This window comes from Carassius auratus, chromosome 50, assembly GCF_003368295.1.
Source record: "Carassius auratus strain Wakin chromosome 50, ASM336829v1, whole genome shotgun sequence".
Lineage (NCBI taxonomy): Eukaryota > Metazoa > Chordata > Actinopteri > Cypriniformes > Cyprinidae > Carassius > Carassius auratus.
The window spans coordinates 6,192,692-6,215,998 of NC_039292.1; the positions used below are offsets into that span (position 1 = coordinate 6,192,692).

General features: G+C 37.4%; 1 protein-coding gene across 6 annotated transcripts in view; it reads right to left on the bottom strand.

Moving 5' to 3' along the window:
• LOC113066779 (septin-7-like) overlaps window positions 1-23,199 on the bottom strand; it is a 47,220-nt gene extending 24,021 nt beyond the window's left edge. The window contains exons 1-13 of one of the 6 annotated variants that reach the window (XM_026238796.1): window positions 22,925-23,196; window positions 19,551-19,647; window positions 12,031-12,137; window positions 8,698-8,798; window positions 8,474-8,608; window positions 6,879-6,996; window positions 6,689-6,781; window positions 4,429-4,525; window positions 4,008-4,019; window positions 1,721-1,772; window positions 1,436-1,561; window positions 774-909; window positions 504-649 (exon numbers count right to left, since the gene is read on the bottom strand). In XM_026238796.1, the coding sequence (XP_026094581.1) occupies window positions 504-649; window positions 774-909; window positions 1,436-1,561; window positions 1,721-1,772; window positions 4,008-4,019; window positions 4,429-4,525; window positions 6,689-6,781; window positions 6,879-6,996; window positions 8,474-8,608; window positions 8,698-8,798; window positions 12,031-12,137; window positions 19,551-19,647; window positions 22,925-22,963 (1,259 nt within the window). In that variant the 5' untranslated portion in view covers window positions 22,964-23,196. Of the gene's footprint in view, window positions 1-503; window positions 650-773; window positions 910-1,435; window positions 1,562-1,720; window positions 1,773-4,007; window positions 4,020-4,428; window positions 4,526-6,688; window positions 6,782-6,878; window positions 6,997-8,473; window positions 8,609-8,697; window positions 8,799-12,030; window positions 12,138-19,550; window positions 19,651-22,789; window positions 22,808-22,924 lie in introns of those variants that run through there. The other 5 variants (XM_026238795.1, XM_026238799.1, XM_026238798.1 and 2 more) reach the window with 5 other exon arrangements.
• Window positions 23,200-23,307: the final 108 nt, after the last annotated feature.

Genomic DNA, 23,307 nt, shown 5'->3' on the forward strand with positions numbered 1-23,307 from the left:
ACTCAGTTTGATCAAAAGTGACTGTAATGACATTTATAATGTTACAAAAATTATTTTTAATAATTGCTGTTCTTTTGAAATTTCTATAAAAAGTCCTGGAGGGGGAAAAAAATCTACAGATCACAAACTTTTGAAGGGTAGTGCATGTATAACATACTAATTAAGAAATTATAACTAAAGTTAAGTTCAAAGCAAACCACAATATGCAGAATTATCTTAAATATCTTTTATATAATTTATTAAATCATGCATTTTATCAAGTTGAATTTTAAAACATTAAATGTAAAAAAACGATTTCAAATACACTAAAATGACTAAATTATTATTTGAAAAAACTATTTCAGGCTAAAACTTAACTCTGAATGCAGATTTTCAATGTGTAAGCTGTAAATGGGACAGTCAGTCTCTACTTCTATGGACAAGTGCAGTTCCTTATTTAAAATATTACTTTGCTAACTGCATTATTCAGGCAATTTTAAGAGAAAGAACAGCGAGAGTCTCACTTTGATGAATCTAGTTTCTGCTGCTCCAGGATGCGTTGCTGGGACTCCCAGTTGTTTCTTTCCTCCTCAAACTGGCGCCTCTTCTCCTCAAGCTCTTTATACTGAGCTTCTAGATTCTTCTTCATCTGTTCGTGACGCCGCTCCAACTGCATCACAGATGTCAAAGGATTTTAAGTTAAGCATTTGTGATATTAGCCATGACAAATATGGAGAGCAATGGGAACAAATGCTTAAAAATAAAAAACTTATCTAGACTTATCACATACACACCTCTGCCTCAGAGTCCTTCAGTTTTTGCTTCTTTTCTTTGACCTTCATCTCAAAGACCTGCTCCATCTCGGTCTCCATCTTCTTCATCTTCATCACGTGCTCCCTCCTCTCCTCCTCCATCTGGGCCAGGGGACTCCTGCAAGAGAGACATTGCAACAATTGTAACAGATTTGGAGAAATCCTCTGCAGTGAATGGGTGCCGTCAGAATGAGTCCAAACAGTTGATAAAATCATCACAATAATCCACATTAGGTAATGCAGTATTATGGATAGAGGACTCGTATTTAAGCTGTAAACAACAGTTTAAGTTTAAAATTGTCTCAATGATGGATTTGTTTCTTACAAACATGGAGCTTTTTGATACACAACAGGTTAATAGATGGATGTAGATCATCACTTGTGGATTATTGTGAGCTTTCTCTCATTCTGATTGCACCCATTCATTGCAGAAGATCCACTGATACATTTCTCCAAACCTGTTCCTGAGTAAAATTATCATCTACATCCTGGATGGCCTGAGGGTGAGAAAACTTGGGTGAACTATGTCTTGAAGGCTAGACTTTTACTTAATTTTTAACTGTTATGTTACAGGAGACTTTGCAGACTTGTTCCCAAGGGAGGGTGTTTAGGACAAAACCTGAAAAATAGAACTGTTCTCTTACTTTGTGAGCTGGCCCTTGTTCTTGGTGGCGTCGACCCCGTTGCAGGTGACGGCTGCTAGTTTCTTACTCCGGTAATTTTCATAATGAACATTATTGGTCACATCCTTCAGATCCTGCATGTGTGTCCTGGAACAGATTGTTTGATGACAGGTTAAACTTTGATTAAAACGCCAATTCAGTTTACCAGAAAATAAAAGTTGTCTATATTTTTCAGCATTTGTTGTTAAGTTGTGCCTGGTAAAGAGGACATAATGCACAGGTATCTCACGTAACATTGTTTCTTACCTGATGAGCATATTCCTCAGGACTGTAAAGTCACAGTGCTCACCGTTCTCCACTGAAAAGGGAAGAAATGGATGTTTAAGCTCAATAATATAAGAATGACTTCAAAACTTTAAAAAACCCTAACATTTCAGTTTTTAGATTTAATTTACCATAAAATTCCAAAATACATCTTGATTTTAAAAAAAAGTAGGCACTACTTGCATATTCATGTGTAGGACTACAACATATAATGCTGTGAAACTGTTAAGTGTAACAAAATTTCACATGGAAAATGCATTATTTTTGTGAATGTATGCAGTTATGATAAATACTTTATATGAGATTTTGATTAAAGTCAGACAATGAGGTTGCTGACAGAACACAAAATTAATCAATTAATCAATCTCAAATAAAAAAAATCAAGAGACACAGGTCAGGTGGTTTTCAATTAAAATAAAAACACAGTTTTAGTAACTAAACATCAAAATTAAATATGTCAAAAGGTTAAACAGTCACAAAATAAACAGCAGGTTAGGGGTTCACATAATCGCTGTTATGAGATATAAAGAGGTACGATCGTTGTCATCACATGGTATTCTGGGAAAGGACCAGAAACACTGTTTTCTGAAAGATGGTTAAACTATGAAACATCTTCTGCAGGTCTAACCTGCACCGTTACAGCAGTTATAGAGCCCTACGATGCTGAGCATCTTACCTAAAAGGAGAACTCATGCTGATTGACCACCCCATGTGTCAATCATCTGCTACAACCACCTACCTGTGAGAGAGCAGTTGGAGGGGCGGGACTAAAGTCACTCCTGTGGGACCCCCACTCAAACCTGTGATTCATGGGCTACTACAACTAAAAATGGTGTGTTGTTGGAGGGGTTACATGGCATTGCGATGACAAGCAGACACCAGCCAAATGGAGCTAGAAGAAGGGGCAGGGGGTCATACGTCTAAAAGGATCATGGGATTTGTAATTTTCTCTTCGACAGGACAGAAAACTCTTGATGCTGACAGGTATAGACGGTGCCCCAAAACGGCGTCCCTTATATTACATCATATGTTAGGACAGCGTTGAGGTTAGAATGGAAATATTAGCACTCAATCAACCCCGCATCAGAGTTCTGAGGCAGAAATACTTATAAATGATGATGTCAATGTACTATAATAATAATAAAAAAAATTATGTAAAGGAAGAAAATAAATGTTTTAACCTCAGGGGTACATTTTGTACCCCTCAATGTATTTAAATCCATAATGGGGGTTGGAAATAAGTAATGGGGGGCATGCATGTCTGGATGCAAGTTTTTGTTTAAACATAACAATAGGGCTGGGTGATATATCAAATATTATGTATTTGCAAAGATTTTGTTGTCAAATCAAATTAAGGAACATCATAAATATTTAGTTCATTTTAATTTGGCCATTTATGTTTATTAGACTAGCTTTGTGTTTCCTCCTCATGAGTCACTAAATATCTGTAGGTAAATATTGATGCTTATTAATACTGCCACATTAGTAAATATAACCATGATGGAAAGTGGTTTGTGCATGCAGTCGTTTAGAAAAAAAAATCAAATTTTCTTAAATGTTTAAAATATTACAAATCTTTTCAATTGTTTATTACAAATTACATTATGCAACAATATACAATAAAATAATTGAGTCTTTGAAAAATGATGATACAAAATTATATCATATTTATGTCATATTTCTTTTTAATACTTAGTAAATTATATTTTTAATTAAATAAGAAATGCATTTCATATTGGTCACATATTATGCATGATAAATTATGCATATATATTATTTACATACACATATAGTTTTCAAAAACTCAAATCAAAATATATTATGCATCGATAATACAATGTGGCTTTAAACATTTCTTTTTTGTTTTTGTTTTTATTTACGTTTTTTTTTTTACTTGCGTAATACATACTAAATGATTATTTTTTAATTGCAACAAACGCATTCATTAGTCTCACACTTTCTGATGCCTTTGTACATTTCAAATATTAGCAAAACTCTCAAATGCGGAGTTATATCTCAAATACTGAGATATTATTTTTTATCTATATCAGCCAGCCCTACATAAAGAATAGTTAAGAACCTATAAACATGTTAGAGAGCAGAGATGCTCTATTTACTACAGGGGGCTGCAGATTATAGGTTTCTCCATGACTATTTGTACAGCACAAATCTGACAATCAGCAAAGATTCGGAGCAGCAAAAAGGTGAAAGAGGAAGGAGGGGGGAGGCCTTAACGAAGAGCGTATAAATGAAAAATGGGTTTGTTTACCAATAATGCCCTCTGTCAGTCATGGAAAAGAGCAGACAGAAAGAAAAAAAAAAAAGAGAAAAGAAAGAATGATACGTAAACAACCAAGGAAAAAAAAAAAGAGACACACTCGCTCACCACACAACAACAATTCCAAATGAAAAAGTTTTCAGGGAGGAGAGCTTTAGAAATGTGGGGATAATCAGACCACAACAAGTAATTTGTGGCCTATGATGTAAAAAGGGGGTGAGGATCTTTATTTCTGTAAAACCTTAAACCCCGTCACTCTCCCTGTTCCAGAACCCCTCAAGTTGGACATTTGACCTGAGAGGGAATCCGTCCAGCAAGCTTGTTTCACACGCACTGGAACACCCCTGTTTTTATTAGAAATGGTACAGTCCTCATGACAAGCTCATATGGGTCATGCTGATGCAGCACGTACCTTCTGCCACACCCCAGGGGTACTGACGCCCTCGAACCTTCCTGCCATTTACTTCGATCACCACATTACTGCCAACCACTGCCAGAGGCATCTTCTCCTGTTGGTACAAACCACAGTTAATTAAAGTGAGCCTGCATCGACCGCACACAGTGAAAAGTGAACAGACACAGGGGGTCTGACGCAGATTCTCATTGAACTTCAGAGCCACAGACGGGTCAGTCAACTAAATTGGTTCTGTGGCAGTTTGCATGTCGTCAATAATAACCTCAAGCTAACCTAGAAAAACAAATAACATTGTGGATGCTGTTGGGATAATTACAGACTTTAAAAGACAAAAACATTTCTTATTGTTTTTCTGCTGTCAGATTCAAAATGTAAGATTTATGTAAAGTTTCATTGTAAGACTATATGTTGACAGTTTATCCATTAGGAAATATAAACTAACAATGAACTACTTTTTTTTTACAGGATCTTCAGGAATCTCACTGTAAGTCATTAATTACTATGATTTTTCCATAAAAAATAAAAATAAGAATATATATATATATATATATATATATATATGCAATTAGCAGGTGCTTTCATCCAAAGCTATCAATTTTTACCTATCATGTGTTCCCGGGGAATCGAACCCACAACCTCGCACTTGATAGCGCAATGCTCTACCAATTGAGCTACAGGAACACTAATATATATATATATATTAGGGGTGTAACGATACGCGTATTCGTATTGAACCGTTCGGTACGACGCTTTCGGTTCGGTACGCGGTACGCATTATGCATACCGAACGGTTCGTTGGACTAATTAATTATATTTGAAAAAAAAAAAGAGAAATATAATGATATGCGTTCAACAAGGTAGCCCAATAACCCAAACGACGTAACAGGCAACGCCCCTGACACTCCCGAAGAAGAAAAAAACACCAACTTATGTTTATGTTATGTTATGACTCAGTCAGGCGCTCGCTCACTCAGTACGCGCTGAAGGCTCGTTGCAAAATGGCCAATGCGTTTAACAGACTAGAAAAAGAAGATGACTCTCAAACATATTGTTTGAGATGCATGATTCCATCTATGAGCTGCTCGATCAGAGTGACATGAGAGCCCCTCCTTAGAACATTATTTGTAAATCCATGTTATGGTAAGTGTGCACGTGAAGTCTTTGCACACTTTCTGAAATCCACACTGTGGTAAGTTTGCACACTACACTAGTGCTCTGCATTCTTTCTAAAATCCTATATAGTGAGGGCTTCGCGCGGTTGCTTCATTGCTTTAAAAAAAAAAAACACCAGCGTGAATACTTGAAACATGTCAACTCATTTACGCCGACATCACCTTATTGTGTCAGTATCTGGGAAAAGACGAAAAAAAGGAGAAACATGCACGCAACAAACTATGCCTGCAGCATTTAGACACCAGTATTATAGCTTACAGGGAATCCAAAGTGCACCCAAACACCAGACCTGTTGGTTATTTTAGGATCTTATATTTCTGGTCTGTTAAATGCATTAGACATTTTGCAATGAGCCTTCAGCGCGTGCTGAGTGAGCGAGCGCCTTAGGGTCCGTTCACATATCGCTCCTAAAAACGCGTGGAAAACGCTAAGCGCGTCTTTCTCCTCCTTTCCAAAGCGCCTGGGCAGAAGCGCTCATGAGGCGTCTGTCTTTGCTAAGCAACAATGACGTGCTCTCTCCATGAGACGCGTAAATTTCAGCGAAGGATAAATGGATTTGCAGCTCTAAAAATCGCTTGCAGTAGCTCTGCTACTAAATTTATTTCAAAATTGCAATCCATATACAACTATAATCAGCTGTTCCTTCATCTTGGCTGAGTTTTCAACGTTGTTATGGGAAAGGATGAAGCTGATTGGTTAGTTCTTGTCACATGACCCGCGGTGCGCTTGCGGCATTCTGAAAAGTTGAGATGTTTTTGCATTTTGCTGTATCTAAAACGTACCGAACCGAACCGAACCGAACCGTGACATCAGTGTATCGTATCGAACCGAACCGTGAATTTTGTGAACCGTTACACCCCTAATATATATATATATATATATATATATATATATATATATATATAATCTAAATGCACAAATTATATATAAACATATTTTTTTAATCATATTTGTAAACTAACATTAACTAAGTTAGTTTATATATATACTGGTGTTCATTTTTAGTTCATAATAAACTACTGTCATCTGTAATTATCTGCTGTACATCTGACTATGTACGGTTTCTTTTGGACTGACTCTTTACCTTTATCTTTCTGATCAGTTTGCTGTCCTCATCATCCTCTGTGTCCGGAAACTCATAAATCTTGATTTTGTGCTCCTGGATCTCCTTCATAATCTAATGATGAGAGAGCAGTAGAATTTGTGGTGCTTGAGAAAAACTGTCAAATGCAAATCATCACCTGAAGAATGTAAAATCACACATTAACAGACACCTGTTTTTTGAACAGCTGGCACTCCTCTGGCGTGAGAGTATCAGCCTTGGCGATGAGGGGGATGACATTGACTTTGTCATGAAGACGCTTCATGAACTCGATATCAAGAGGTTTCAGTCTGAAATAAGATTCAGAATACAAGTGAATTGCAGGTTTCTTGGAACAGTTTTCAATTGTATTGTGCACTTATGTTGCTAACATATTTAAATTAAATAAACTACATTGTATAACAAGTCACAGCACATGCCAATACTATGCCAAAATTAATATTATTATAATTTTTATATTTAACTTATTACTGTTGACACAACTACTGCTTTGCTACTAAATACTGAAAGTAAAAAAAAAATAAAAACACTCAAATAAATTCAATTATTAAAAATAAATATACAAATGAAAGAAAAATTAGTAAATAAGTAAATACAGTAAGTAAAAAATAAAATATAGGAGTGTGCCGATTACAATTTTCCGCTAGTGGTATAAATGTATACTATTCTATGTATAGCATATAGAAATATCATAGAGTAGTAACTGGTACTAACTTTAAAACCGAGTGAATGAAAATGTCCTGAAATGTCTTAAAAGCAAAAGCATTGAAACCACTACAACTACATGGAACTAAATGGAAAAAAAAAAATCGAACTAAAAAAAAGGCATGTTTTCACATAGTTTCCACATGGGTACTAGGAATATAATGAACAATGACAGTAACAGTAGGGTTAAATAAAACATTCTATAAGTCTGTAAAGCTTACACATAAACTAAACATAAAAATGAGCCATGCCCTTTGAAGTGATGCAACAGAACTGAAACAAGTCGGGCATGAATAAACAGAGCAGAGGGGCCACTGTCAGACAGCGCTCAACGGTTTCTCATCGTTTCCTTCCAAACCAGAAACATTATGTCATGGAGGGAATGAGGGCTTCACTCTGTATCTCTCTGCATCACTTTAGTTCAGGATTCCAGACAGAGGCTGTTCTTACACTGAGCAGGGTTTCTGTGTGTTTTTTTGTGTGATCTTGAGGCCCAGCTGAGGGGCTGTTTATACATGACTGAAGATGCAACACAAAGGTCACAGAGATATGAATGTTGCTTCATGATGGCGTCTTAAAAAGGGCACACAGGATAGCTGCTTGCACAGACAGGGCTACGATGTCACACTACACTGAATGCAAATATAACACTTCATATTTTAAAATCACAAATCTAATTTCTGACATAAAAAAATAAATGAAATAAAAATCACAATCTTGAGCAAATTTAAGCCAAAATAAACCAGTCAATGCCTATCACGTCGAGCCCAGTTTAGTAAGCATTATGTAAGGCTTTTGGATCTGAGAGTGGGTAGTGTGCATCTCCATCTGTGCTCATATGTCCTTCATTTCACCCGCTAATGCATTTAAATCAATGCACTGATGCCTTCATTATAAAGTTGTACAGTATAAATGCACAAAATTCCAAACATCATCCCACTCCAGAACAAAGTGCAAAATGTGTAAATTAGGACGTGTTTGTGTGTGTGTGTGCGCATGGTGCTTCTATTTTAAGCTGGTTGATTCATAGCAGGCTTCGTTTGTAGAGGGTGCAGTACCTACCCGTGACCAGAGGGGGCGATGAAGTACAAGCAGCAATGCACCCTGTTGTCAGGCATCTGCCTCCTGTTTACGCGGGATTCGGCATTCAGGAAGTCTTCAAACTTACTGTCGATGTAGTTGATGACGGGCTGCCAGCTGAAAGAAACAGGAGGAGGAGAAATGAAAGGCAAAGTATTATTTGCCTATTCAACAATCTGAAATGCCTCCAAAACTCTTAAACTCACCAGTTGCTGTTGTCCACTGCATCTCCAAAGCCTGGTGTGTCTACGATGGTCAGCGTGAGCTGGACGCCCCCTTCCTTTATCAGCACTTTGGACTGTTCCACCTGAAAGCAGGACCACTTGTTGTCACCACAGGATATGTGAATTAGCATTGGACAGCAACCTTGCCTGTTTGTTCCAGATTCATTGTCGTTGACACAACATCATCGCTAACTAACTCTAAACCACAAACACTCATGTGAGTGGAGAGGTTTGTGCACAAAAATGTGTACTTTTGCATTTGCATCCAACCAAAAGGTCATAGTTGACCCTAGAAAATAAACACTGATTAACGCTATAGCGGTTTGTCATACAAAATATGTAAATAACCAATAGGCATTTACAAGGTAACATGGTCAGCTAGTTGTCCAAGAAATAGTGAGATTGACTAATTCATTTTATTAAAAGATGCATATTTAAATTCATTGCTGCTACATACATGTTTTTAAAATGAGATCAAGTAAATCGTCATCCTTCCACTTTCTAGCTACAAATGTGTAGCTACTTCATTTTTTCTGCGTCATCTTCTACATTCCTTTTTTTTTTTAGCAGTGCATTCGTTGCATTCTAGGCTCGGCCAGTGTTAGGCGCCTTGGCGAGACACTGAAATAGTCATCTCCAGTGTCACTATGATTCAACTTCAATCATCTTCTGAAGTTATTTCAGCTGCTTTCAGTAAAAACCGGCCTATTCTCACAGGCCTGGCTATTTTTGGCTGACCCTCTTTTTCTAAAACTGCACATCATTCATCATTCACTTTCTCCAAGCAAAAACAAACCACAACCTTTCGTAGTTCTTCAAGAAGAGAAGAGAGTGGGAAGGAGAAAAAGGTGAGACTTGAGGAGACTTAAGTGAGAGAAAGGAAAAAAATGAAGGAAATGGAAGAAAGAGAGGTGGATAAAACCCTTCAATTCTTGCTCATGCGAGGACGTTAAGAGGCACATCAGGCCACTTCATTTTGCAGCGACACAGAAGCAGAAATAAAATAAAATGTAGAAACACAAAGCCACAAAAATGTCAAGACTTTCATTCGACGTAACCAGAGCAGCCCTTGTGTGGCTGCTTTGACAAACACTGCAGATTGTTTTCGGGAATATAAATATTCTCGCCGCTGTGTCCTGCCTGAAGTGACCACAGAGGACTAGACAGCAGGCCTTTGCCCAGGCTGACAAATTTATACTACGGGCATTCATGGTGGAACAACTCGAGACAAAGTGTACTGCAGAAAGCATCCTGCCACCAGGGAAAGGGCCAGAGGGGTCTGAAGAGGAAAGCATGGACAGGAGAAAATGTAAAATGTCAGAGATTTAATTTGTGAAATCCAGGTAAAATTTGAGTAGTCTATGGTAAAAAACAAAGAGGAGCCAACTTGGAAGAATCTTCTGTTGAATTCCATTGGGACCAAGAAATGTCCCTTGGTTTTACATCATCTCTCCAAATGAAAATGGATGTGGTTAGATGTTGGGTGACAGATGCCACAGTTGCTGGATTCAGACTGTAATATGTGGAAGTTATGTTTGGTTGGTTTCTGCACAGCGATGAGAAAAGCAAATAAGGCTGAACAAGCACCCACCAAACTTTAATCCGTGTGAACAGATACAATATGAAGAGAGAAGACAGGCTACTTTAAAAAAAAAAAATAGTGGAAATAAATTGCCATATTTGAAGCCCTGTGTGTGAACAGAAGGGTGTCCCATTTGTCATTTTAGGTTTCAGAAGGGTGCTCAAGAGCGTTCAATGATGCTGTCTTTGCAGTTGACTTGTACCTGACAATCTATGTGGCATTACATCATTAAAGATGATTGATGATTTGATATTAATGCAGTGGTGTCTAAACCTGCTCCTGGAAGGCCAATATTTGGTGGAGTTTAGCTCTAACATACTTGCATTTAAGTTTCTAGTAATACTGCAGACCTTGATTAACTGTTTCATGTGTTTTTGATTAAGATTGTAGCTAAACTCTGCAGGATAGTGGCTTCAGGAGCAGAACTGGACACCCCGGTGTTATTGCAAAATAAGTAGGGCAGAAAAGTTTTAGAGATTTCAATCTTTCCCTATTCAAGCACTGATGCCTATTCAAGACAGGAGCTGTACTTGCATAACTGGAAAGCTTTTTCAAGCGAAATAACTTGCTTTAGAAATGACATGTCATGTCATCCAAACCTGGCCAAAGTCCAAACCTCAACAGTGAACTTAGTCTTGATGTCAACAATGATCAATGAAAAAATCTGTTCATCAACATAAAGGAGAACCGAGAGTGGCTGCACTTAAAACACCAGAAAGGGCTGGGACGCCTCGGAACATGTCCCATCTCAAGGGTGGTGGGAAAGTCAGTGCTGGGTATTGGGTTTCGTGGGAAAATTCTTAACCTTCGGCTGAACCCTTCTTGCCTCCAGAGGAATACAGACCCCTTCATATTGCCCCTCCCATCTTCTTCAAAAACACTAGAATTGAGTCACCCTGTCATACCACAAGCTCTTTTCAGTGTATCCTCCCCCATTTCTGATGTTCCAGCCTCAGCATCTGTTCTCGCCTTGTTTATCAAATCCATATAAGGTCAAAACTCTGCTGTGACATTCCTCTGGGAAGTCTTGGAGCATTTGCTCTGGCCTGGGACCTTCAGAAGGCAGGGATCTGTTTGTGATTGCTTGAGCCTGGTTGGTGCTCTGCACTCCAGCTGTATCAATGCACTTGCGTGTTGGTTGACTTGATGAGGCAAAATGCAATCTTGGGTGTGTGAGTGAGATTAAGGCAATAAGCCCTTACCCTTCCTCATAGCCATGCAGCTAATCTAATAAGAAACACTTAAAAAGTCTTTTAAAACGATGATACTTAACAGAGTACTGCAGTGGGTCTCAATTGTATTTGCAACTCCTGAATATAACAGACTGGATTTGTTTATCTGCACGACTTGCTGAAAGTACCATGCAGACCAGTTTAAAAAAACAAGATCACCTCCGACAGACCAAAAATTGGTACCTGAAGAGAAACAGTGGGTGAATGCAAGAAAACAGATCTGTATTCTGGATTATACGGAGAGTTGCACATCTGAATGGGTCAATTAGGTAGAACAGCCCCACTCAAATGAAAAAGGAAATCAGACTTCAGTAGCCTCCTTTATGGCTTCTCTATATCACATTTGGCTGCAAGGCAGTGGAAGATAATGTTGGCTGGAGATAAAGGGTCAAAGGTAAAGGAAGAAAGAGAGAGAAACACTAACGTAGAGACAGTGGTAGATAAAGTGAAGACCACTGGATCAATATCAGGAAGGTCAAAGGTCAGCTAAAGAGGACATACCTGAACAGTCTTCTTGATCCTTTGAGATGGGCCTGGGTAGTCTTTGGAGTACAGGTCTGTAAGGAAGAGGGAATTGATGAGCGTGGATTTGCCCAGTCCAGACTCACCTAAAACAGGAAAGAAACAAAAATGTTAAGTGGCTGTGCTTGACTTGTGCCAGGATGAAATGTCAAATGCCAGAGACAGATTGAGACACCCATACTTAAAAACAGGAGGTGATGAACACGAAATTCTCCACAGATCCTCACAAACTTTCTCACATTCATCCACCCACAGAGAAACACACAATTAGTTTGTTGTTTTTGAGCCAACCAATGCCACATGTAGGACCCTAGCCAAAAATTCAATAGTTTCTTCTTGAAGACAGCAATCAAATGACAGCAAATTCATGGGTATATTGGGAAAATGTTGTGGACAAAGAGGAAGAGCGAGGAAAAAGAGAGCTCTTTTATTCTGAAAGAATAAAACACTGCTTGCTCCATTCCCTTTAGCCAAATCCGCACGTTTCTTTACAACTGATGAGCACAAGGCGGTGTCGTTCTGAACATCTCTTGAATTGGGGGAAGGGAACGCTTGGGCTCATCTGGCAGAACAGACCACCAATGTACTCCATCCTCACCCACTCAAATACACATTCTCACTCCACGTTTGTGACACAAGCTTGATCCTAGGCTTCAAGTGGGGGTGTTCAAAGCTCCTTCTCTCAATAAACAATCTTCCCACTGACAATCCTCCTCTTCTTAGCTTCCAAATCTTGCCTTATTCATTAACTACACCAGGCACTATGTGGACATTTACCATATGAAACCAAATATTCAGAGGTAACTAATTAGATTTATTCATTGATGTTTGATTGGATTGTAAGATTAGAATTAAAATACTGATATTTTAATTGTAAATTATGATTTAACTGTTATAATCTTGATAACAACATCAACCAAATTAACCAAAGTAAGAGCAGCTACCAGTGTGGCCCATGGAGCCAAAACAGTTCAACATTTGGACACACACACACACACACATGCCTAAAGATTCTCGGTGCTATGCCAGAGACAACACACAGACTCCAAGCCCACCCCTCTGTCTGCTGAGTAAATTTACTCCTCCTTGCCTCAGGCTACAAAGACTTACCTAAACAAGACAGAGTGGCTGGACTGTGAGAGCATCTATTTGTGTGTGTGGGGTTGGGGGAAGATGAGAAACGTCAGCAACCTTAAACTGAGGCGACCAGTGGAAGAGAAGGAAAGGTGGGAGGAGAGACAGATAGAGAGAAACAGAGTATTGTTGGGACTGCCTGCACTTACAGAAACCACACATTAGCATTGGCACACACACACACACACACACACACACACAAACAGCAGGATATATTCATGAAATCCCGATGCCACTGCTTTAATGGGTGTGTATAGGTAGATCAGCCACCAGCTCCAGATATCTTTAATTCACTGTTTCTCCCTCTGTTTCCCTCTCACCCCTCCCAGGGCAAAGCCAGACCCAATTAGCTTCTTCCCCTATTTTAATCAAATATCGATCTCTGAAAATGAGACGCTTGAGTCACAGCAAGGATCCAGGTCTAGTTCACAGTCGGCTGACCTTTATCAGACCCATGGATGAATGGAGTGAACTCACCTCCCCGTCTGGTTTTGGGCCCTTTACCCTCTTTCTTTTCTACTACTCCAGTCAAAAGAGATACAGCACATGTGTTTCTCCAGCAGGGACAAACAGAGACACTGGAAAACCATTAAACAGAGGGAAAAGTCTATAGCAGTGCTAACAGATTGGCACAGCCACATAGTGAGGATATATAGACCCTATTTTCACCGGCTTTACGTTAAACTAGACCCATACAGGCTATAAGGGGAACATACATTTCAGAATAAAAGACGCATGCTAGCATCACTTCCCTGACCCTGTTTGAAACGGTTTGCATGTAGTTTGAAAAAGTGTTGTGAATGGTGTTCAAAAGCATTTGAATCACCAGTGCTTCTTGCAGTATGTTTGTAAGGCTTTTAAAAAATGTCTTAAAATCTTAAACTAACAAATAAAACCTTGTAAAAAAAACGAAAGATTTTATTACAAAAAAAAAAAACACTTTCATTATGTTAAAAAATGACAGAAATGCATTAAAAAATGACTAAAACAAGACATGAAGGTGAGTAAATTATGACAGAATTTAAAAAATAAAATAAATTGGTTTAACCATCCATTCAGTAATTTAGAAAAGTGCTTTAACATGGAGTTAAAAACTTTATCACAATTAATCAATCATCAATTAATCAAACTTCCCTTTTGAGATTGAGATACTTTTCTTCCCTTATTAATTGCTGCAACCCTGAATGGACGGGTGGATGGGAGGACTAGGACAAACAGATAAACTTTCCAAGAGATTCCACACATTCTTCTTGACTTTCATCTTTTTACCTCTTCCTGTCATCACGCTCTGGGCCAGAAAGCACCCCAGGGCCCATTACTGGGCTCAGATATCCTGATGATCCCCACCTCCACCTCTTTTCCACTGCCCTGCCCCCCATCCAATCCCAGCTATCCCATCTCTCTCATGCTGTCTTTTCTGCTCGCTCACTCGCTCTTTTCCCCTCATAAAATGAGCTCAAGCACTACTGCCATGCAGTTGCTTAACCCTTTAACAAACAAATAGCAGACAGAGAGCAAAAGAGAGGCCCACTACCCCAACACATAAACAGAGTCAAATTGCTGGTGCAAATAAACAGCAGAACAAATTATTTTAATTTGTATAACTATTACAATTATATTTTGTTAGTTAGTTTGAACAAGCTAGAGCTTTAGGATTTTAAAGGATGTGGGAATGCAAGTGTGATAGCAATGTGTGTTTAACTAGTTTGTGGAGAAGTGCTCCACTAGTGATAAGATCCATTGTTCTGCAACAAAGATCAGAGTTCATCTCCGAACAGCCCGAGATAACAATCAGTAACACTGCGAAAAAACTCCCATGGACACTCACACACACACAAATCTTCAAATAGGAAGCCCTACACTGAAAATAAGATCCTTGAGGTGACACATCATGTGTGATGTAACACTGCACGCACAGAATCGGAATACACACTCTACATCAACGCATATGCAGATATTCTGGAAATGAGTTCGATTTTCACCAACAGCAATGCAAAACTCTCAAACACAAATCTTCTGCACAATTTCTGTTTTGAATCTGCAAGATTATATACAACAGTATTAAGAAATGTTTCAATTGGTAGGGTAATAGCTCTTTAAAAGGCATAGTTCTCATTCATAGAAGTCTTCAAATAACTGAAGGTCGGAATGTCAACCACATGGACACTTCTGGGGACTCTGGCTAAGATACACCTTCCACATGACATTACAGGTCTTGTGATTTCACAGAAGGTTCAGACAGCTTTCCAGGAACCTACACTGGGATTTAAAAATTCACAGATCTAAAGCATAATTTGCATGTTCTCATTAGAGAACATCAATTTCCATAATGTGACATTAAGCTACATTTCACCACTTAGTGTAAAGTACAGATATTAATGTTCTTCAATAAATCATGCAAGCTGTCACAAATTCTGCAATTTGGCTACAAGTCAATTAGATATGATTACATTGTTTTGCAATAGTTTAGAATGATTTTCATAAATATGCTGAAGATGACAGTAACTAAAGGGATACTTAGACACATCAAAAGTGCACAGGGATATGATTTGGTGGATTTTACAAATGAAATGATGGGAAATTAACATGATAAATTTGTAGTAAATTGTGAGCATATATGGTTTAAATTTGGTATATATGTACATACAGTACCCTTCAAATTTTTGGCATAAGTATAAGATCACTAAATTAACTTTTATTAAAAAAAGGATGCATTAAAGTGATCAGAAGTGACAGTAATGACATTTGCAATGTTACAAAAGATTTCTATCTCAAATAAATGTGGTACCTTTTTATCTTTGTTGTTCAAAGAATCCTGAATAAAAAATCTAGGTTTCAACAAAAGCAGCACAACGGTTTCATTATTTTAAAACATTACATTATTTCACAATACAACTATTTTTACCACTGTAAAAAAAAAAAAAACATACACCAAAGATTAAAAAATATATAAATAAATTGTTATAAGTCAATTTCATTCTTATTATTAGTAAAGCAGACTGCACTGGAAATAGAATAGCCACTTCACACATTCCTACCATCACACATCTTTCATAATGTCAAATTCCTAATTGTTTATTTATTAAATCCCATCTAAACAAATCTCTCTCCAACATTTACATAATAGAGTTACTCTTCTTCATACACTTATAGCCACCCGTCAAGAGTCCAGCACAAATGACACAAACAAACTTAAAATATTCCTCTTTTTTTTACTTGAACGAAACTTTAACAATTTGAAAACCCAGAGATCCGCCAGTGTTTGACACTGACGGATACATTAGCATGTGTCAGCTAAGGCTGTCTGACAGGCTTAGCTCCATGACCAGGTTGTTAGAGGACCTGTTGGCAAGCCAGAGAGGGGAAGCTTTGGCTTCATAATCCAGAGATTAAAATCTCCTCCATGTGTGTGTGTCTGTATTTCAGCCAGGGACCTTTTAAACGGACCTACAGCATGCTAATGTACGAAAAAAGTGCCAGCTACGCTAGTGCAGCCACACCTGACAAATTGCTGCTGTTTTGTTGAAAATATCTCTGAAACATGGAATTCAACACCGTGTCAGGTCTGAAGACTTCAGCTACCAATTGAAAAAATCATCACTTAAAGCATCTCAAATTTTGTCCAAACACAGCTGTCGGGAGTCGTTAATGTGAAGGAATGCAAACAGCACTAATAATGAAAACAAATTCGAAAGTTTTTTTTTTCTATTCATTGCTTGAACAGGTGTGAATTCCTCTACATACTTGAATAACAATTATTAAAAGAGACTGTACCCAGACTTAACCATATGTTTAACAAGACTACAAACTTCAAGATTTCATTTCACTTCTTCAGTCTTTTTGTGGCCTGTTCTTGCACCTCAAACACGCCTCAGATAACTCGATTTGACAAACGAACCTCTAAAACTAGTCACATTTTCCAGCGTTTTCTCCTTGAAGAAACATTTTGCCAGCTGGTTTGAGAGGGAAAGAGCAAGAAAGGAAATGCTTGTGGGAAAAAAACACAAGGGAGAGAAAAGACAGGAAACAGATTTTTTCCTCCCTTAATTTTGGAGGGAAAAATGAAGTCCACAGCCAAAGCCCTGTGGTGCCTGTCAGGACGAGTGACAAGAGAACAAGACAACAGTTTTCGCTTCTGTCCTTTAAAAGGCCACTAGCCCTAGCTGAAGATAATTCTAAGTAGATACAAAACCAAGCTAGACCTACATGTATTACATACTGAGACTACATCACATTCTCAGCCCAGTCTGTGGAACATACTTGCAAAATCATGTTTCCAGATGATTTCTATGGAGGGGGAATCTGGTTAACATTATTAACAGAAAGACAGATATTAACACTTACTAGACTTGCATTTATTAAGATCAGTGGTGCTATACACTACTCTTCAAATATCTGGTGTCAGTAAAAATTTTGTTGTTGTTGAGCAGCAAATCATCTTATTAGAATGATTTCTGATGTATCATGTGACATTAAGGAGTCGGACTGTAAGTCGCTTTGGATAAAAGCGTCTGCTAAATGATTAAATGAGTAAGGATGCTGAAAATTCAGCTTTGCCATCACAGGAATTAATAAAAATTTTAAATATATGGAAACGGAAAATAGTTACTTAAAATTGTAGTGTATTTTACAATATTGCTGTTTATAATGTATTTTACACTGTATATTACAGTGGCCGACAGAGCTCAACGCGCTGCAAATTAAGAAAACAACTTCATCAATTTGACAACATATGCGCTACAAATGCTCACAACACAACCAAATAACGAAACGCACTGCAAATAGAAAAAAAATACCTGCAAATTAAGAAAACAACTTTAATTTGACAACAAACACGCTGACAATACTGACAACACAAGCAAACAAAGAAACGCACTTCAAATAGAAGAAAAAACACTTGCACATTAAGAAAACTTCAATTTGACAACAAATGCGCTGAAAATACTAACAAAACCAAATAAAGAAACGCGATGCAAATATTCACAACACAACCAAAAAAAGAAACAAATTAAATATTTTATTTGGTTGTGTTGTGAGCATTTGCAGCACCTGATGTCAAGCCGATGAAGATGTTTCTTGATTTGCTTGTGCTTTTTCTATTTGCATGTGTTTTTATTTGTCTATTTGCAGCACATTGAGCTCTCTCGGCCACTGTAGTATAATTACTGTAAGACCAATCCCTATTCAGCATACAAATATATGTAAGCAAAGACCACCATCTGCAAGATCGCAATTCTGTATGCAAATATTGTTGGTTTCAGAATTCTTAACATTCCATAAAATTTAACGCAAAACAAAAAGAGATAGAATAGCTTAAGACTAACAAAACAGTGGGAATAAAAGTTTAATATTTTAGTTCCCATTAACTGGAGCTCGGCAATTGAAAAAGTTCCCCATGCAGATTTTGTTCGTAATCAAGTTGGTCACACAAATTCACCGCACTGACGAACAGAAAGCTGCTTGGTTTGAAAGTAACTTTGCTATTGTAAATGACATTTTAACCTGTAAAAGTTTAATAAAATATTGCTCATTTTACTGCACCTTTACACTTTTGATCACTGTAAATTTACACATCTTGAAGGCAATACAACTAGCTTTCAACAAAGACTAGCGCGGCTCAACACCTGGGACCACTACAAGCATCTCAAAAGCCTGGTTTACCAAACAAGAAACCACAAACTAGACAAGCCTATATAACAAGAGGAAGAGAATGAGAGACAAAGACACAGAATGAGTAACAACTTGGAAGAGGAATAGAGGAACAGATTTTTTTATTCATTTTTAGGCCTGTTCTCACTCAAATATTCTCATCAAATATGCAAAATACATAGAATTAAAAACCAGCATTTTGTCTTTATATATATTTTTTAAAGATTTTAGTTGAATTATGTATTATCAAAATAACTTCAAATTGTGTCTCCCAGGTTATGCGACAACCCTGTTACCATCATAATTGACCATTTTTTTCAGTAGCGAACTACTATAAATCAGAAAACTTAATTGTGACATCATCATCCTTTCAAGACGTGAATGCGAAAGAACTTAAAATCTTTTTAAAATCTTTTTTGTGTCATTGGTCATCATGTTGCCATGATGGCATCATAAACAATAGATCCAAACAGAATTAAGTATATCAATTTTACAAAATTCCAGCTTTTTAAGAAACATATGGCAAACTGAACTGCAAACGTTAAAGTTAAATGAAAATTCCCTGAAGCCTTAATTACTTATATTAAGACAAACTTAATTTAGCTTGAAATGGAAGAACAACATTTATTTCATGTCTAAAATCTTACGAAAACTTCAATATGCAAACTTTCCATAGAATGACTTTCTCACATAGGCAAAAGAATTTTGCGACTTACCGACAACCATGAGTGTGAACTCAAACCCCCTCTTCACGGACTTCCTGTACACCTGGTTGGGGAGGTTGGCGAAGCCGACATAACCCTCCAGATTCCTCTGCTGGAAGAGAACACAGCTTTACTCCACATTCCAGTGATTAAAGAGCAGAACGGCTCCTCCATTACAGTTATCCCTCTCAAAACAGGTCTCAGGGAGACTTCAGAGGAAAGATATTAAAGGCTATGCTAATATTAACATTAGTTCCAGTTGATAATGTCTTGGTGTAGCCTAACTCCTAATCTCACATGCAGGGATACCACAACAAAGGACAACATGGAATTTTGCTAATTTGAGGATGAGTAAACAGATCCGTGTTAAGCACATATGAAAATAACACACCAAAACAGCTACAAGCCGACTAGGAGGTAAAGCGGTTTTCTAGCCCAAACACAAACTTTGGAAAACCAAGAGGCTGGGGAAGGGAGGATACATGGGATGAGGGGACAGTGGATTTCACTCCAGATCACAGTTAGCGCCTTGTCCAGCTGTAAGTCCTTCTCGAGCTCCTCCATCCCTTTCTCTCTGTCACTTTCCATCTCTTGTAATCTCATGCTCTAGGAAACAGAGCGCTAAAGCACATGCTAGGCAAGGCAAACACAATTGACCGCTCTGCATTGGCTCCGCTGAGCTTCTCATGCATGGTAGGCCAATGGAAAACTAAGTAGTTGGGGCCATACTCATCGTTTAGGGTTAGAGAGAGAGTTTGAACGGGGAGGGCTACAGTTATCAGGGCAACTTAACACTTTTTGGCCTGAATGAATGAATATGACAAGGTAAAAAAAAATTTAGAGATGAAAGTTACATCAGTACTATACTGGTTATAGGGCGATACCGATAAATCTGAAAAATTATCGGCCAATAACCGATATGGTATTGATGTAACATGCAACTCTAAATATTTTCTTTTAAGAATAAATAATCTTATTTTTCCTGTTTTTACATTTATATGACCTCTCCATTATCTAACGCTCACTTAAAATTAATCTTTAAACACTAATTTAATAATAATGTCAAATGCATTATTTTCATTATTTTTTATATTGTACATTACAGTGGCAATTTTAGTATTTATTTTTTTATTTAGACAATACGTTCCTTTAAACAAAATACAAAAACCAACATTTTTCATGGACATTAGATTGGCACTACGGTAGTTATTAGTGATACCGATAATGTAGAAAAATCATCAGTTAATAACTGATATTATAGTATTATTTTTATATACATTATAAAGTTGCATGCCAAAATGTCAAGATTTTAGTCTTTTCTTTTTCATTTTTATAGACATAATATTTTCAGATATGTACAATATAAAAAAATTATGTAAAAATAACGAAAAATCTATTTAATTATGTAAAAGATATAAACAGCATAGCCATTTAACACTTATTGGCCATAACATAATTATCATAAAATATTTATCAGCTTATTGTATTGGCTAGAATTTGACTATCGGTACATTCCTAAAAATCAATCAGCCTAGGAACAACAAGCATAAATAAATGACAATTTTATTTGCGCGTGATCTATCCTTTTAAAAAAACAAAATGTCAAAATGGATTTGATATGAAACCTTTGACAGTTTATGAACACTTGCTGCGCAGAACGCAGCAGCATCTTCTTCAAAACTATGCTATATAATTCATACGGTCTATAAATAGCCATGCTCTGTGAAAAAGCTCAGGGCATTTTCCACTCTTTCACTCTTGAAGCACTCTTATGTAACTGTAAGATTGATGCCATGGCCCAACAAAGCAAACAACAAAACATCTGGCCAAATGGGTGAATTAAATCATTGATTATCGAGCCCCTCTCCATGTTAGCATCCTAATTTAGGCGTGCAATCTGGAGAACATGACAGATGGAAGGATGCAAATAGCGTAGGTGGGAAACAATGTGGGTTTTCAAAAGCTTACTAATCAGAATAGGTTTACATTTGTGCAACTCATTCAGCCTTTAAAGTAAGTATAACACAGCTGATATGAGGACCCTAAATATCATGGCCCCAAAAAGCACTTGGAGTATTAAATTTATAAACTTATATAATATCAATAATATCATCTGCAAAGAAATGATGCTAGACTTTTTCCCGGAACCAACTTCCCCTTTATGAGCTATTTTTGCAATTACTTTAAACCAAATGACCCAACGTTGATTTTAAGCAGATGCATGAAGTGGTTCACACGAATGGGATTGTGATATATGCTTGGTGACAATTTTTGGCTGCTCTTCCCTCTAACCCCATTTAAATGCATCTCCACTCACTGCTTTCCGCAAGAGAGCTGCGCATCATGCTTAGAGCCTGTCATTCCAATTGCTGCTCCAAACAGCTATTAATAGCCCAACCATTTCACTCCAAAAACACATATGTATGCATCTGCAATCAAGATCATCTGTCTTGTGGTCAATGCTAATCGACATATTATTACATGTGTGCAGCCTCGACCACAACAGGGCCAAAAAAAGGCACTTCTCAGGTTCACTTTTACAATATGTGATTTACCATTTCACTTATGCTTTTATTGATAGGTAATGTTTAAAATTCAGGGGTTATTTGAGTATAAGAACATGATTCTGAGGAGTTTGTTTCTTAGTTTTCATATGGTTACAACGTTTACTACATGAGCTAAGGTACATGATTCATAATTCACTTTATCAATAGTTGTTTTACAATAAAACACAGGAACCAGTGAGCTTTGGATCAAGTTTATGAGTCCTAGATTATGGCATGCTATTTTCACATTTATTTCTTTAAAAAAAATAACTAGTATGTACGTTTACGTAACTTTACTTAGTTTTCATTTCTAAAAAGTAATAATGAAGAGACTTGTTTTTATATGCTAGGGCTTTTTCTTTTACTAGTCAAGTTTTCTTTGCTTTGACAAATTGCAAATATAAGCTATTAAATTCAATGGGAAATCTGTCTATTGTATGTATTCCAACAGTTGTTTTTACCTTTAGACTAGGAATAGAAACAACTGAACCACACATAACCAAAGAATTTGCGATTTGTTGCCATTAACAAATAAACAGTAATGTGTTACTTGATATAGAGACTAGCATGTAGTTATACTGGAATATGTTGCCTAGTAAATAACATTGGAATAAGTACTAGTGTCTATTGAATAGTTATTGGTGAAATTAGTAAGATAAGGAGATGCTAGTTAACTTTTAAGGCATAAATGTGAAACCATCTTACCATAACATATAGATGACTAGAGGGACAGTCACGCTAGAATCAATTCACCATTCAAATACATGAATCCATAAGCCAGATGTGCCTTAAAAGGATTTTATGGACAGATTTGGATAAATGTATGAAAACTGTACTCACTGCAACGCTTGAAACAGCTGAGTCGGGTCGCTCGATCATTGTCCTGTGACAACACCCACTCTGAAACCCAACAGATCAGGCATAAAAAGATGAGTCGACTCAAAGATGGTCGAGTGCAGAAGCCACGACGAACCCTGATTGCTGACTCGGATTTGGACTAAATGAATGGATTTTAAGAGAAGTAAACGTGCACAGGACAAAAACAAGCATGCAAGCATCGGCCGGGGGGGAATGTTACAATGCTGCGAGCATGAAAGGCGATTGTCCTCCTCCTGGATAATTCAAGCCCTATTGGTCAGCGACTGGCTGCTTGTAGTGACGTCATAATATCCCGCCCACTCTCGCATTTAATTGGATCGCTGGATTTTTACAAAGGATTGTGG